The 18,132-nt window shown below is 40.1% G+C and overlaps 1 protein-coding gene across 1 annotated transcript in view; it reads right to left on the bottom strand.

Moving 5' to 3' along the window:
- Positions 1 to 396: 396 nt before the first annotated feature.
- The window catches only part of FBXO10 (F-box protein 10), a 251,646-nt gene continuing 233,910 nt past the window's right edge, over positions 397 to 18,132 (bottom strand). Inside the window, exons 8-10 of the mRNA XM_082265221.1 lie at positions 9,615 to 9,925; positions 2,554 to 2,735; positions 397 to 803 (exon numbers count right to left, since the gene is read on the bottom strand). Of these exons, the coding sequence (XP_082121347.1) occupies positions 626 to 803; positions 2,554 to 2,735; positions 9,615 to 9,925 (671 nt within the window). The 3' untranslated portion in view covers positions 397 to 625. The remainder of the gene's footprint in view (positions 804 to 2,553; positions 2,736 to 9,614; positions 9,926 to 18,132) is intronic.

Below are 18,132 nucleotides of genomic sequence, written 5' to 3'. Positions count from 1 at the left end.
AAAATGCCTGTAGCTGAAAAAAGTACATGAGCTTCTTTTTTTTACCAGCGTTTTTGATAGATGTCAATGCCTGCCTCCAAAAATGCCTGAAAATCACGGTAAAAATCGCTGTAAAAAACACGCGAAAACTATACGCTCAAGTGTGAATGCAGCCTTATAGTTTTACATAATGCAGTGGCATCTACACACCTAGGGCACCCAACATTAGAGGCAATTTATTTTTAGTTTAATTTGCCTTTGTACACTGGAACTGACTAGTATTCCAGCTTTTCTCTTCTCCCTAAGATTCTCTCCCTCATGCAGCCAACATGACCTCAGTGATGATGGAAAGTAGCAAACACAAGGATGCTGTCCAGGTGCCCGATGTGTTCATTAGCATGCTAAGGGCTGGCCTGCAAGGTGGTAACAATAAAAACCAATCACTTTGTGTAACAAAAAAGGCAGGCTTCATCTACCTGCTGGCTTGTTGACAATTTTTGGGCAATTTGGGGAGATTTTTAGGCATTTTTCCACAGCACCTTGGTAGAGAAAAGCTGGTCTAGACCACTCCTTGTTGCCAAAATGACTCCCCCTGGAATGTATTTCAGAATCCCAATGAAACAACAAGGTCAATATTGCTTTACAGTCAAAGAATAGTACAGAAGATGCTGCCATTGTTGTGACAACGTCCTTCCACTCTTGCTGCAATCCTGGTGGTGACAGTGTTAACCCTCTGACTGCTTTGTGTGCTAGAGACTCCTCTTGTACACCCTTCAATGTATGGTCTTGCTGGTGGGTTCTCCAGTTTCCACGTAACATCCGACCTGCAATAAAACATTTTCCATGTGTAACAACTGTCATTGATTATAGTAAAAAACTCAGGTTACAAATAGTAGCTCTAGGTAGTATGGGTCTATACCTCATTCAAAACACTAAAAAAGGGAGAACTTAAATTCCATTAATAATCAAAACCAAATAAAATGTAAAAAATTTCAGGAAGAGGAAAGAGACAAATGTGTTATTTTTTCCCTATCACTTTATAATGTAAGATTGATCAGCTGTTATATTGTATTTCAATACATTGCCTTAATTCATATACACGCACGCACACACACACACACATATATATATATAAAATGTGTTATGTGCAATCTCGGTTATCCCAATTCTTCTAACTAAAGAATTAAACGAAAAATGAAGGACAGATATAAGAAAGGCTGCGCCAAACTTTATTTTGCTACACAGATAGTGTAAATGTAACCTATGGTTTGGAGGTGGTGTTAAGTTTATAGGTAGAAAACAGATCAGCCTCATCATCCCACATCAGTAAAGAAGAAAAGTTATTTATTTGCAAAATTTTATAACAAACTAAAAGAAAAATGTTTTTTTTTTCTCAAAATGTTCTGTCTTTATTTAAAATTGTTTAGCACAAAATAAGAAACCCAGTGGTGATTAAATACCACCAAAAAAAGCTCTATCTGTCTCAAAAAAAAAACTAAAAAAAAAAAAAATGTAATACGGGTACAATGTCGTATGACCGCGCAATTGTCATTCAAAGCGCGACAGTGCTGAGAGCTGAAACTTGTTCTGGGCAGGAAGGAATTAAAATACATAACCATAGTGTGGTTGTGTGGGTGTCTTCCCACATTCCAAGATATGATGAAAGATTATTTGGCCTGTCTAAAAGAAAGAAAAAAAATTACCCTAGTATGATATTCTACTGAGCATGACCAAGATGATTACTTCACTATCTACCCCAACAGCAGATAAAGCACTTTGAGGGGAATTATCAAAACTAGAGTAGCCAAAATTGAAGAAGCTGAAGACAGAAGCTGATTGGTTGCCATGCACGCTGCTTCAAAATCTGTCTGCTCCAGTTTTGATAAACTCTCCTCTTTGAGCCCACACAAAGAAAAGTGCTAAGTAAGTAAAAGTTATAACGAAATATAGTTTTATAGTAAAAGTTATAATTAAAGCGGAGTTCCACTCAAAAGTGGAATTTTCGCTTATCTATCTATTCCCCCCTTCCGGTGACACATTTGGCACCGTTCAGGGGGGAGGGGGGAGCGGATACCTGTTTTTGACAGGTACCCTGTACCCACTTCTGTTGGACCTCGCCACGGAGAGGTACAACAGAGGTTCGGCCCCCTCCTCCTCCCTCTGCTTCCTGGCCAATTACCGAGCACAGCGCGCTTCGCACATGCGCAGTAGGGCTGGCAATTCACTGCCGGGTTCTCTTCCCGGAAATGGCAGAGCAGCACTCGACAACCGATGGAAACATTGGCTACAGTGCTGACATCACTGGACTCCAGGACAGGTAAGTGTCCTAATCTTAAAAGTCAGAAGTTACAGTATGTGTAACTGCTGACTTAAATTTTGGAGTGGGGGGCGGAACTCCGTTTAAATATAGTTTTATAAGGTAATCTTAACTGCTTATATAGTATACAGTATATGCAAAAATATGCTTGGTTGAATATTTTTCAGTACTTCATAGACATGATTTAACACTTATTTATAAAATAGGTCATACTTTTTTTTCAATTTCATGTACATTCAATATTCTTTTCTACTAACTTTTTCTTAAAGGTGAGTAGTTTGTTGTGCTGGACGATGCAGTCTTCATTGTTGGACATCTGCTGCAAAATGTTTTGACCAGATTTCCCTTCATAGATTATATTTTCCTGTACAAGTCCTTTAGTTTGGTCAAGTAGAGATATACCATAGTTATGTAGTGACTGAATTCGGTTCCGGGTCACCTACATAACAAAAGCAAGATGTCAGTGTTTGAAGGCCTTAGTCCAAAGAAGTTTTAGGACGTATAATTGTAGCATGCCTTATACAGGGCCTGAAAGAAGCCGCTTTAGTTATCCACCTACACAACTCTCTTCCATTACCTCCAAATCTCCTATTTACTAAGTAACATAGCCTTACCCAACAATGGGGCAAATCTTTATCTTCCATTTCTGGCTGGCACTAACCATAAAGACGACTAATTTATACTCTCACAGTGTAAATTCTTGCTGACTACAAAAGCTTGTGCTGTTCTAGTAATCTGGCGACTTGGATGAGAGTGGAAAAAAAAAATATATATCCCTTCTTTCAGGTATTTACATATTTATTGTTGTAGCGTATGGTGGAGCAAATGCACAACATAGCACAGGCCCCTATTACTGCACCAAGTTGATCTTTTGAGGCTTTTTAACACGATGCAGTTCTGTAATTATACACTGGCAGAATGATCTCTATTTTTTTTTTATCTCAGTAAAATTCTATTTGATCACTTTGTATACTCTTCTTAATCGATACATGCATTAAAAATGATCATGGAAAAAACACAGATGTGGATTAGAGCTGCTTTATTCAGAGAAATATATAACATTTTTTGTAGATATACATGTGACAGAAAACAGCTAGATGCAAATAGTCGTTACATTGTTAATGGTTTAAAAAACCTGTTTCTATGTACAGAAGGCATGTAAGCCATATTGGCCTTTTACTGTACATACTCAGGATCTACTTCTTGCTTGCCAGTGTACCATGACTCTGTTTTACTGCTGCCTCTCACAATGTAAGCCTGAATTGGGAAACGGATTGGTAACAATTCTTGCTCTGCAGGATTGACATCTTATCTCAAAAAGTGTAAGATAAAGTTACAAAGTTAAATGGAAAATATAAAGAGTCGAAATGTAAAAGTTACATCAAAACTCACCTGAAGGTAAATATTACATCAAAAATATGTACTCAGGAATAATACAGTATACTTCTTTAAATGTCCAATATCTCTGGGTCTCATAGTCTGGTGTCATGACGGAGTCCCTCCTCTATTTCACTGTTCTTTTTCTCACTACCTTTCCACTTGTACTTGGGCTATACGCACTTATGGTTGGGACTATTCCCCGATTTCAACTCTAGGTAAATGTATGGTCATTTGGGTAGGATATTCCCTCCCCCCTTTCTTTTTCTTTTGTTCTTTGGTCACTCTGATTATCATTAACGTTTATATGTTTACATGCTCTTCAAGGGCCCTTGTTTTTTGTTGTGGCGTTCATTGTATCTGAAATTATGCTGTTATTGTACCTTTATTGCATTTTGATTGGGGCCCCAGCCAATGTAATCTCTTTGTTTAATGTACCTTGTATACTTTGACCGCTACCGGACCACCCCACATACATATACCGTGGCAGGGCGACCCTTCAGTGCAAAATCAGTGTACGATTTGTAGGCTTTAATGTCACAGTCCTGCTATAAGTAGCTGATCGCCGCCATTACTAGTAAAAACATTAATTCCGTAAAGCTATCACATAGTTTGTAGACGCTATAACTTTTGCGCAAACCAATCAATATACGCTTATTATTTTTTTTTACCAAAAACGTAGCAGAATACAAATTGGCCCAAACTGATGGAGAAATTCGATTTTTTACATTTTTTTATTGGATATGTTTTATAGCAGAAAGTAAAAATGTTTACAGCACAAAAAATAAAAACCGCAGAGGTGATTAAATACCACCAAAAGAAAGCTCTATTTGTGGGGAAAAAAAGGACATCAATTTTATTTGGGTACAGCGTTGCACGACCACAAAATTGTCAGTTAGTTAAAGGAACGCAGTGCAGTATTGCAAAACATGGCCTGCTCATGAAGGGGGGGGGGGGGTAAACCTTCTGTAGCTGAAGTGGTTAATAATAAAACAGAATGAAAGTAAATGTCTAATATCTCACTTTGGTATATGATTTTCTTGTCTCCCTAGGGGCCTGTTCACCCCACTGCGATGTAGTAACATGCATTAAAATGCACAGTTTACCACAACTCACCCTGTAGCGCAACGCACACAACACAACGCACCATGTAAGCCACAGAGCTTTCCCATGTTCTGCTCTGCAAAACAATGCAAGGGGACCTGAGTTGCATTGACAGCCTGTTCATTTTCAATGCACTGCCTAAAAAAATGGGCCCCAAGGAAAAAAAAAATGACTGTGTTGTGGTACGCTGCATTCTGGTGTGAATGTCCTCCCTCTTCCTTGCACCATTTTAATTAAGTTCCTGTCAATTGTCAATGAAAATTTCTGACTGTTTTGCTAAAAGGGAGCCCTGATTCCATCTCTTCATTGCAGCAAAATAAATAAATACGCCATCAGCTGACCCTCCTCAAACAGGGTGATTAGCTCCGTGCCCCATTCAGGGCCATCTTTTACCGGCATAGAGAAGCACAAGTGCTGCATACATCCCCGTGCTGGCACTCCATTTTAGTCTACAGGTACATGCAGCTGCATGAACAGTCCCTTTATGATATGCAGGTGCTGGTCCCTAAACTTACCCTGTATGAGTTCAGGAATATGAACCCACATGTCATATAGGGACAGAGCAGCTGTGCATCTATATGCATGTAAAAGACAAAGTTAATTGCCCCATGTGAACAAGGCCAAAAACTGTAACTGATACCAGTTGCACCACAGCATGGAAGACTGAATTAGTCCAAGAATACTGAGTTGAATAGGTAGTTATACCATGTCATAAGCACTTGTATCACTTCAGTTTTCCACAGAAGGAAGTGACTTGAATTCAAAGAACAGGGATGATAATGTCCTTAGCATGCATAACTGATTATCATTTTGTCACTTATCAGAGAAATATATGATCTGAAGCACACATAGCCTCCATCCCTATTTGTATATACAAAAAAATGTGTCAATTGTGTGAACTTCAAAGTCCCATGACCAGTGAAATACATTTTTTTTGTATATATAGATAGGGATGGAGGCTTGTCTCTATGTGTGCTTCAGATCATATAACTCTCTGTATGTGCAATATTTGGGTGAAAGACACCCCGCTCCTTTATACCAATTTTTCTTTCATGATACTATCATACTTAATACAGTATTTTCTATTACCAGGTATAATGTTTATGTTCTTTAACTCCTTATATTTTTCCTTCTTTATACATATTATATTTTTTGTAAAGCAGTGAGCCCTGGGACAGGTTTAGGAGCTATTGAACTTGTCTAACCCCAGGGTTTGCGACGCTTGGCTTGACATCCCCTCTCTAGCCTATGGCACTTCCGCGATGTGCGTGGGGGGATGTCTCGCCATGCATCGGCGCCATGCTCACACGCCTGGCTTGTGGCGTCGTCCGACATCAAGATGTCAGGGCTTTATTATTCCATCTAACGCCCAGGGAGGTTTGGGGCGTACCTGCCGGATGCAGCATGGGGCTCTCGCCATCCCTCTCCCCCTATTCGGCGTTTACATGACGCTGATGGGAGAGACTCGCCTGGACCTGTTGGGTTATAAGACTGAGGCTGGCCAGCCAGGAGATTGGTGAGTTTGCTCTCCTCCCTAGGTGGAATTTTCGGGACCTTTTGGAACATGGAACAGTACATGTAAGACTTGAATGAGCAGTGTCAATTCCTTTATCACTTCAGACACACTTTCATCACTCTCTATTTGATTTTTTGTCATTGATGGTTTCTTACTCTTTACTTTGTTTAGCTACTCATCTGGGTCCTCCCCATCTTAATTTTTCTGGTATATTGGGTCTCTGGCGTTTTTCTTACACTTTCTGTTTACCTTGGAGTTCTTTTTTGCTGATTTCTTGGATCTATTATTCTCCACACTAATACTCACATTGAATATATGAATACATATATTATATATTTTTATATACACGTATCATTCCCTGATATGCACCCATACACCTTCCTTTAGATCAGTGTGGACTAGAATGGTCTTCATCAATTCTTGCACAACTCACAGTTTTTGGAAGTTGCATCTTGTCAATCTGGCCTAACCTCAGCTTGTTCCCCCTTCAACCGAAGTGGGCCTATCCCACCTCAGCCCCGGGATAGACATATGTTAATTTTCCTCCCAGAGTGCTATTCTTAAGCTGACCTGTAAGTAATAATACCTTTTTTTTTTGGGAGTCCTCTATACCCCCTGTGACATATGGGATTTTAAAATATATAATACAGTGCCTTGGGAAAGTATTCGGCCCCCTTGAACTTTGCGACCTTTTGCCACATTTCAGACTTCAAACATAAAGATATAAAACTGTAATTTTTTTGTGAAGAATCAACAACAAGTGGGACACAATCATGAAGTGGAACGAAATTTATTGGATATTTCAAACTTTGTTAACAAATAAAAAACTGAAAAATTGGGCGTGCAAAATTATTCAGCCCCTTTACTTTCAGTGAAGCTAGCTCTCTCCAGAAGTTCAGTGAGGATCTCTGAAGGATCCAATGTTGACCTAAATGACTAATGATGATAAATAGAATCCACCTGTGTGTAATCAAGTCTCCGTATAAATGCACCTGCACTGTGATAGTCTCAGAGGTCCGTTTAAAGCGCAGTGAGCATCATGAAGAACAAGGAACACACCAGGCAGGTCCGAGATACTGTTGTGGAGAAGTTTAAGGCCGGCTTTGGATACAAAAAGATTTCCCAAGCTTTAAACATCCCAAGGAGCACTGTGCAGGCGATAATATTGAAATGGAAGGAGTATCAGATCACTGCAGATCTACGAAGACCTGGCCGTCCCTCTAAACTTTCAGCTCATACAAGGAGAAGACTGATCAAAGATGCAGCCAAGAGGCCCATGATCACTATGGATGAACTGCAGAGATCTACAGCTGAGGTGGGAGACTCTGTCCATAGGACAACAATCAGTCGTATACTGCACAAATCTGGCCTTTATGGAAGAGTGGCAAGAAGAAAGCCATTTCTTAAAGATATCCATAAAAAGTGTTGTTTAAAGTTTGCCACAAGCCACCTGGGAGACACAGCAAACATGTGGAAGAAGGTGCTCTGGTCAGATGAAACCAAAATCGAACTTTTTGGCAACAATGCAAAACGTTATGTTTGGCGTAAAAGCAACACAGCTCATCGCCCTGAACACAAAATCCCCACTGTCAAACATGGTGGTGACAGCATCATGGTTTGGGCCTGCTTTTCTTCAGCAGGGACAGGGAAGATGGTTAAAATTGATGGGAAGATGGATGGAGCCAAATACAGGACCATTCTGGAAGAAAACCTGATGGAGTCTGCAAAAGACCTGAGACTGGGACGGAGATTTGTCTTCCAACAAAACAATGATCCAAAACATAAAGCAAAATCTACAATGGAATGGTTCACAAATAAACATATCCAGGTGTTAGAATGGGCAAGTCAAAGTCCAGACCTGAATTCAATTGAGAATCTGTGGAAAGAACTGCAAACTGCTGTTCACAAACGCTCTCCATCCAACCTCACTGAGCTCGAGCTGTTTTGCAAGGAGGAATGGGCAAAAATGTCAGTCTCTCGATGTGCAAAACTGATAGAGACATACCCCAAGCGACTTACAGCTGTAATCGCAGCAAAAGGTGGCGCAATATCCAATAAATTTCGTTCCACTTCATGATTGTGTCCCACTTGTTGATTCTTCACAAAAAATTACAGTTTTATATCTTTATGTTTGAAGCCTGAAATGTGGCAAAAGGTCGAAAAGTTCAAGGGGGCCGAATACTTTCGCAATGCACTGTATACCTATATTTCTAGATATCTTCTTTGCATCAAACGCCTGATCAAGTGGACAGGGATCCACAAAATGCATTGAGTCCTATGGATACCAAGATATTGTGTTTGCTATGCCATACTATATACTAATCATGTATCCCCCTTATGTATATACTATCATGTACCATCATACTATGAATTTCGTTCCATCTATGTAAACCCCTTATACAGTATGTCAGCTCCATGGAAAATACAGTATATATCTGTTACAATTGAAAATGTATTTACTTTATATACTTTTTATTTCTGTAATCATGGAATGTCCAACAATGATCAATTTTTAATAAATTGTCAATTGCGTGTACTTTAACAAGAGACCTGCCTCATGTAAAGTCCCATGGCCAATGCAATAAATTTTTTTGTACATTTTGCCACTTATAATTCAGTTCTAAATCTTTTATTTTTATATTTTTGCAGCAAAAAATATTACTGTATATATATACAAATGCAGCTGACGTCAGCTGCAGTGCTTGGGTCCGCCCACTGGAACTGTCAGGCTGACAGAGAAGAGATCTGAGGAGTCAGCTGAGCGCTGGGAGACGCTTGGATTTAGGTACCAATCTTCATATTTTTTTCTATAACACAGGCACAGGAGCACTTAGTGTTCTATTACAGAGGGGATTATATAATTTTATGTAAGTAGCTTAACAACCACTTTAATAAACAGAACAAAAACCTACTGTACTACTAAAGGCACAGTGTTGTTAAAGAAATCTCATATTTATATATAATATCGTTGCATTAGGATTAAAGAAACTATTTTATTAACTACTAAAATGCTTTTTATTTCCAGAGGCAAGGAATCCTACTAAATAATCCCTCTAGTATACCTTTTAGAAGTTAGTACATCTATACAACAGAACGCTGCAGCTTCTGCCCATAAAAGACTAGCATTAAAAAATTCCACTGGTCAGCTTAAATAAAAACAGGATTCCCTTTAAGTTTTTAAAAAATAAATTTTTTTTTGCATTCATTGTTAACTTAATCCTCTCCTTCACCTCATTAGTTTTCTTTATCTATATGTGCTATTTCCAAACAAATAACTGCGAAGAAAAATTGTCATTAGAAAAAAATTGCAATGCATTTTACCTTCATGTCAGCAGTATGGATGAGCTGGATGCCACAGCTACGGTTTCCTATGATATCATTCTCTATGATGGTCCCATCTCCCTTGGAAGCAATGCCATGGCTTCTATTGTCATAGACACCATTTCCCCTTAATTCCACTCGGCATCCTGTCTCAACATGGACACCGCTCAGTCTGTTGCATGAGATGCTGTTATTTCCAATTCGTACAAGTTGGTTACTTTGGAAAACAGCCACACCACTATCATGATTGGCATGTATGGCATTAGCTATGATGTTCAGAGCTTCACTGCTCTTAATATACAACCCAGCAGCTGAAAAAGATAAAATAGATACAAGTTCCTTTGAGAACCATAATTAGGTTGGAAACTCAGGAAGATACTTACAGTATTTTACTAATTGTACTTATATAACAAACAAAATTAGTATTATGAAAGGAAAAGTAGTGCACAGCAACAAAAATGCTGATGGCACTATAACTAATATTGGATTCAACTGGATTACTGTCTTGCTTCCTGTAGGTATTCATAAGGTCACATGATGAGGTGTTGTCGGAGCTAGCTCTACATGTTTCTAGACAAGGAGTCCCCTTCTTCAGAAGCACAAAAATGGAGGAATGTATTTTCTTAAAAAAATGATTTATATCAGTGTCCCCCACCATGGAAGATGGGGCTACAAGGGATCCTTAGGTATACTAATTTGGCTAAGTTAGTATTGATATCCAAATATGTATAGCCTGTACGAGCTACTTGGTGGGAACAGTGATTTACTGTATCCATGGAGGTTCAGCTTCAAGTAAGGAGACTTTGGTCAGCTATGTGCATGTGATAATGTTATCCATTCTCATATTCTACCCCATAGTATACCCTGTGGCACTACCTCTAACAACCTTAGATAGAACATCCAACAGGCATCAATCCAGATCTCACAGTTTCCCCCCAAACACAATACCAGCAAAAAAACGTGAATACTTATGTATGGCAGAGAATACAACTTTCTCCCCCCAGGGAGTACAGCATCGTTGCCACACCATCATAGGAAGCTGACTGAGGTGAACTTCACTGACAGGATCAGAAGGTATTTGGAGGATTTTGCAGGGGGACCAAGAGAAAATTTAAAATGCAGATGCACTCACAATTAAGTTCTGCAGCACATTTTTAATGCAAAGCCATAGTTCTATTGATTACACTGAGAAAGTGTTGATTGCTAGAAATTATTAGAAGTTAACTACAGCATATTATGGTATCCCTTTAGTTGTGTCTCTAAATTAGTAAACCAAAATGAAAAGAAGCAAAATAACAGACTTTACTGGTAAATTCAGTGACACATACAAATATTAAAATCTCAATCATTTATTAGTGCTAATATTAAAAATTCAGGATAAAAACAACTTCCTGTGTTGTAGTGCAATGCAGGAATTGTCTATCTGCTGTGAGCATTGGCTAGATTCGGACATACTTGTCCTAGTGTCCACCCGAGGAGTGTACTTTTCCTCGCCTCCCGCAGTTGGTGTGCCGACGGTTGTAGTTTAATTTTGCTGTTTTTGCTTACCCTAATACGGTACTGAGGAAACTAGATATGAGAAACCCGTTGACCTTGTGGATCAATAAAAACGCAACACAACTTATGTAATTTGAATGACTATATAAATGCTTTATGGTACAACAAGAGATAATTATATTGAACCAGAACACAGATTGTTATTTACACCAAAATGTTTATAGGCATACTAATAAATGGTTTAGTTTTAATACTTGTACATGTCATTCAATGTACCAGTAAAGTCTGTTACTATGCTTCTTTTCATTTTGGTTTACCTTATTAGGATGTGGTACATCTCATGGATGCACCCAACAAACTGCCTCTATAGGCAAATTCAATTACTTCAAGACCACCCACAGTATTTATACATCATTATTTTGGGGTTAAATATTGTTGTTATGGCAGCAGCTAGCTGCCATGTCCTCAGTATTTTTTTATACTGTGGGTGATTCTACGTCTACTAAAAGTGGTCCCGGCAGCAGATTCGCCACGGGTTTACTTTTAGAGGCGGCAGGAGAGCTTCCTGGTCATCTCCAGGCTTACCAGACCAGTTGGTTAGCCCGGAGCTGAGCCGAACAGATCTGAGGCTGGGCAGGAAGCCAAGTGAGGGCAAGGGCCCTATGCCCATGGTAGACCGGAGCGATGTCTAACGTCACTTCTGCCTTTCAGCCTTAAAGGGAAATTTTTTTCTTCTCTTAAAAGGGAAAGTGACTTTTTGTTTTTTTTTTTAAAGGAAAAAGAGAGATCTGAGGTATTTTAAACCCAGATCTCTCAATAAAGAGGACCTGTCATGCTTATTTCCATTACAAAGGATGTTTACATTCCGTGTAATAAAAATAAAAGTGATCCAAAAAACAAAAACGTAAACAGTAAAAATAAAATAAATAGTAAAAAAAAAATGTATAGCGCCCTGTCCCACCGTGCAGAACCGAACGCATACGTAAGTCTTGCCCACATATGTAAACAGTGTTTAAACCACCCGTGAAATCACTCAGATAGAGCAAATATTCTAGCACTAGCCCTGTTCTGTAACTAAGCAGGTAACCTGTAAACGTTCCTAAAGAAACGCCTATGGAGATTTTTAAGTACCTTAGTTTGTCGCCATTCCATGAGCATGCGTAATTGTAAAGCATGACATGTTAGGTATCTATTTACTCTGCGTAACATCATCTTTTACATTATACAAAACATTGGTCTAACTTTACTGTTTTGTTGTTTTTTTTAAAAAAGTGTATTTTTTCCCAAAACATTGCGTTTGAAAGACCACTGCACAAGTACGTTGTGACATAAAATATAAAAACAATCGTCATTTTAATCTCTAGGGTCTCTGCTAAATGTTATAATTGTTCGGGGTTCTAAGTAATTTTCCAGCAAAAAATATTAATTTCAACTTGTAAACAAAAATTACCAGAAAATCCCTGGTCTAAAGATGTAAGCTTTCACCCCAAAAGCTTGCATCTTTAAAAACTTGAGTTAGTCAATGTTAAAATAGAAAACTGACCTACCAATCTTATCTGAAGGAGACTGGGACAATGCCTGTCTGTGATTAGCACTATATTAACTACTTCCATACTGGGCGAATTCCGGCATTTCTCTCCTACATGTAAAAATCATATTTTTTTTTCTAGAAAATGACTCAGAACCCCCAAACATATTATATATATTTTAGCAACATCCCTTGTAATAGAAATAGGGCATGACAAGTCCTCTTTATGGAGAGCACACCAAGGATCTTGCACATCAATCCGAAGAAACATTTTATTGCAAAAGGATCACATCACAGCCTGACGAAGGGATGCTACGGGACTCCAAAACCTTGCACCTATCCTGATGTGATCCTTTTGCAATAAAAAGTTTCTTGGGACTGCTGTGCAAGATCCTTGGTGTGCATGGCGAACATGTATGTATCTGTGATAGATCCAGTGTCCAGCTGGTGATCGTTGCAGCACCCACAACTGATGTGCCTATATTCAGGAAGGTGTGCGATGGGAATATGAACTACACTTTATGGAGAGATCTGGGGTCTAAAAAAAAAAAAAAAAATTCTTCCAGCCGAACACATGGCAGTGTTTACAACTGCTGGGGCCCGCACGACATCATAACGTCACGCCAGGCCTCCGAGAGTCATAGAGATGACCGGGGACCATCTTGTCCTCGGTCAGCTATATGGTAAACTTCCGCCACCTGGAAAATTACTTCTCAGTCTTGCCGATCGTCCCACCCCGCCGCCTGTAAAAACAATAAAGCAGCTACGTGTCTCCACTGAAAGCCCAGGGACATATGACGTTTAGAGGTAAAGAAGTGGTTAATAAGGACTGTGGATTTCCAGAGAAGAGAAAAATAATGAAAAAAGTGAAGTGTTGGCTAATAACTGGCTACATATCAGGAGCTTTCTATTCCTGGGCCGGCCCTACCATGGGTCCTACTGGGTCCATTGGACCCAGGCAGCACTTGGAGAGGGGCAGCACTTGTAGGGGGGCAGCAAGTTGACTCCCAAAATTTTTTTTCCCAGCAGTTTTGTGTGTCATTCGTTACAGGCGGCATTTCCCATCTCATACTACTGCCCGTAGTGCAAACTAATGAGTATGAGGAGGCGAAGCATCTCCTCTGGGGAACGTCCCTCACGTAATCGTGGTGTGCGCAATGATGTCAGACATCACCGCACCTTATCTTACGCATGGCAGGCTTGATCTTCTAGGGCGGTGGCCGCAGCAGACACGGGTGACAGGAGGACTGACAATAGGTGTTTGGTGGACTGTTCCGGTGGGGAGTTATGGAAGAAGATAACCATGTATATTATATTTTCTAAATGTTATATTTATTTAAAATAATGGATGTGGGGGCCTTTTGTTGGGCGTGATTTTTCTTTGGGGGGCAGCATTTCATTCTTGGGCCCAGGCATCCCAATGTCTTGGGCCAGTCCTGTCCTGGGCATAATCAAAATGGTCATGAATTACTAAAGGAATAGAGAATGTTTGCTTGGTAAACCAATTAACCAATCTAGCAAAAATTCCATGTTTTCCCTCCACACATGATTGGCTAGATACCAATTCACCTGATTTACGATTATTCACTTTGCAAAGTGAACATAAACTTTGGCAAGTAAACATTTACTTTATAACAGATAAAGTAAATGTTTACTTGCCAAAGTAAACAAAGTACCACAGATACTTGAAGTAAACTTCAAGTATCTGTGGTAACAGATAGTTGAAGACCTAGTGAAAAAAATAAAATTTGAAATTTTTCTGTCAAGGCCTGCCCTTGCTCTCTACCTAAGCATACATCTTTATGGACAGTATTTCCTAAAAGTGATTTAAGTGTGCCTGTATGACCTACTGGCACTTTAAAGCGTAGGTAAACCCTGAACAATGAACTTCTCTTATTTACTATTAGTCTTTTAAATATATCCTTAAGACCCCGTTCACACTGGTGCGATCCGACTTCCCGGGGCGACCTCACAGCGGCCGGCACGGACTTCATAACATTGAAGTTAATGCAGGTCGCTCCAGGTCGCCCCAAAGAAGCTCCGGACCCTTTTTCTAAGTCGGAGCGACTTGTGTGGCTCCTATTAGAACGGGTCCACAGCTTCTCTATGCCAGGGGACCTGTCAGGCGACCAGGTCGCCTGACAGGTCGCCCCAGTGTGAACGGGGTCTAAAAGCGTTTTGTTATATCAGTCTGATAAGTGTAAAAAAACAAAAAAAAAAACAAAAAAAAAAACACGGTTGACCATATCAGAAATGAATTGCTGTCCCTGGTTCAGTGCACACTCATTTGTTATCTCGGGGAGTCTCATTAGCCCTCCCAGTTCTAATGTTGTGGAGAACAACATAAGGGGAGGGTTTGCATAGTTTAGAAAAGACTCAGAAGCGGAGTACATTTCGGGCAGATCAACAGTTATTTTTCTGTACTTGCAGGGATAAAACAAAAAAAAAGGCCCCTTTCAAACGGGCTTTCCAATCAAGTCCGCCTGACAGTTGATCTGATGCTTCATGCACCTCTATGTAGCAGCAGATGTCAGCGGTGACATGTCCGCTGACATCCGTTGATATCTGATCTGATCCTGTCTGTGAAATCCAGACGGATGGAAACCCTATTTTCCATCCATCTGGAGGATCGGATGAAGACAGACAAGCAGTCCATTTTCATCCGATCTCCCATAGAGGAGCGGGGGAATCTGACAGCTCCATCTCTGCAAAGTAAGCGGAGACGGACCTGTCATCCGGCTGCTCAGCGGGGATCAGCGGATCGATCCCGCTGAGCAAAACAGTGTCCGCTGGGCGGAAAGCACGTGTGAAAGGACCCAAATTGTTCATGTATTGCAGATATGTACTGCATGTGTTTTTTTGTCCTAACACTGACTTTAACCACATTAAGACTGCCCGCTGCACATTTACTGCGGCAGGCAGCCTCTCCTGTGCCCGTGGTGCTGGGGAGCGAGCGAGCGCCGCAGGCGGCTCGCTTCCGTCCCCACTAGACAGTGGGGATGACAATGCACGGGGCCGGCAGCCACGATTGCCGCTGGGCACCCACAACCGTTCTTCTCTCTGAAGTGATCACCACTGTGTTAAGCCCTTCCCTGCCAGTGTCATTATAACAGTGACAGTGCATATTTTTTAGCACTGATTATTGTAGTAATGTCACTGGTCCCCCGAAAAGTGTTAAAAATGTCAGTTAGGGGTCCGATCTGTCTGCCGCAATGTCGTAGTCCCGCAAAAGATCAAAGATCGCCGCCATTACTAGTAAAAAAAAAAAAATTACATAAATCTTTCCCCTAGTTTGTAGACGCGATAACTTTTGCGCAAACCAATCAAAATACGCTTATTGCGATTTTTTATTTTTTAACCAAAAATATGCAGCAGAATACAAATTGGCCTAAAAGGATGAACCATCTTGATTTTTTAGTTTTTTTTTGGGGAAAGGTATATTGCAGAATGTGAAAAATATTTTTTTTTTCTTTTTTTCATAAATGTCACTCTTTTTGTTTATAGCACAAAAAATAAAATAAAAATAGTGATCAAATAGCACCAAAAGAAAGCTCTATTTGTGGGAAAAAAGGACATCAATTTTATTTAGGTACAGCATCGCACTATCGCGCAATTGTCAGTAAAGTAGCGCAGTGCCGAAATGCAAAAAATGGCCTGGTCATTAAGAGGGTAAAACCTTCCTGTCCAGAAGTGTTTAATGTAAAAAAATCATATTAACAATAATGCCCCTTTAATGAATACTCCTTTCCTGTTGTGACAAGGTTATGTTCTCTGAACAACACTATGAATTACTTGTTCCCCACTTGCAATTAAAGTTGTTTGCTCAGAATTCTAGGCAGCACCGTGAGTCAGTGTTTATCTATTTGCTAGTCTATTAGTCTGCCCCTGTTTTTTTTTTATTTATTTCTTGCTATTGCATTTCAGTTTGGATCATAGCAATTGTGGGGGTGGTATATGAGACACAAGAATATACTGTAGATTAATAGGAGTGTAGCTGATGTTCAGGATAAAAATCAATTAAAAATTTTTAGTAGCATCTGTTTTACATATTTTATGCATTAAAATGCATGGTTTACAAACAGACTAAACTGCTAAATTGTGTGACGATTGAAAAAATCCTTGCTAGGATCACCTTCTCTTACACTGAACGTGTAAATATCAATCTGTATTCACAATAGCACTTTTAGCAATGTAATCAAAACATGTGGAATATTACGAAAAACGACATCGCCCGACTTTGAGTGGCAGCTACAGGCATCATCCCAGTATCTTTTTACAGCGGACGGAGCACTTTCATGTAAAAGCAATCCTAGAGGCTAAATAGCAGTTGGACTGCTTTTACAAGTGGCGGGAGGGGGTCTCACCGCCTTCCCGGGCACTCCCATCCCAGGATTGCAGCCGGCAGTTTTGCTGGCTAACCATAGAGCTGACCCAAGACTGGAGCGGGAGTGATCATCTCTATGATCTAAGAAATCAGAAGCGACAAGTATTTAGTCACTTTGAGTTTTGGCAGTTGTAAACAAACTATTAGTGGTTTGTAAAAAGCCTCGGGTCATATTGCTCTTGTTGTGATATGAAGTTCTTAAGGGGAAAGGAGACATCTGGGTTCCAATAGACCCCAGAGGTCGAAGTAAAGAGGACCTGTCACTGCCTATTGTTATCGCAAGGGATGTTTACCTTCCTTGTTAAACAATGAAAATGATGCTGAAAAAATATGAGAGGTACAGTGTAAGTGCCGGTTCACATTTGTGCGATCACAGAGATCGCATGTAATTTGGTGCGCACTGCTCCTAAAATTACATGCGATCTCTGTGTGGCGCAAATTCAGCCATACAGTTTGTATGGCTGAATTCGCACCGCAACCGCACCTAACTCGCACAGGACCCTTTTTTTGGTCCGCAGCCGAAACGGATCGCATGGTGGCTCACACTAGTGCGATCCGATTCTGTGCGAACTTTCAGATCGCACTGCGATATGCGATCTGATCTAGGGGTGTCGTTAACTTTTAATTGACACCCCCAGCGTATCGCATATGGCAGTGTGAACTGCCAGGGGTGCGAATGCGATGCGGGAACACGTTGTATATTCGCAGCGTTCCCACATCGCAGAAATGTGAACCGGCACTAAAAATAAAATAAGTATGAAAATATTTTAAAAATGATTTAAAGCACCCTCATCCCACAATGCTCTTGCGCAAAGGCGAATGCACACTTTAGTCCCGCTTCGTATGTAAGCAGCGATTGCACCACACATAAGAGGTATCACCATGAATGTCAGACGGAGAACAATAATTCTAGCACCAGACCTCCTGTGTAAACCTAAAGTGGTAATCTGTAAAGGCTTTTAAAGGGTTGCCTATGGATAATATAATTTATGTAGTTTGTCGCCGTTCCAAGGGCGTACACGATTTTAAAGCATGACATGTTTGGCATCTATTTACTCTGTGTTACATTATCTTTTATATTTTACCAAACAATTGGATATTATATTGTG

Source organism: Pelophylax lessonae (assembly GCF_965119305.1).
Source record: "Pelophylax lessonae genome assembly, chromosome: 1".
Classification (NCBI taxonomy): domain Eukaryota; kingdom Metazoa; phylum Chordata; class Amphibia; order Anura; family Ranidae; genus Pelophylax; species Pelophylax lessonae.
Note: the sequence above shows the minus strand (reverse complement) of the source record. Positions and strands in the feature narration are given on the sequence as shown.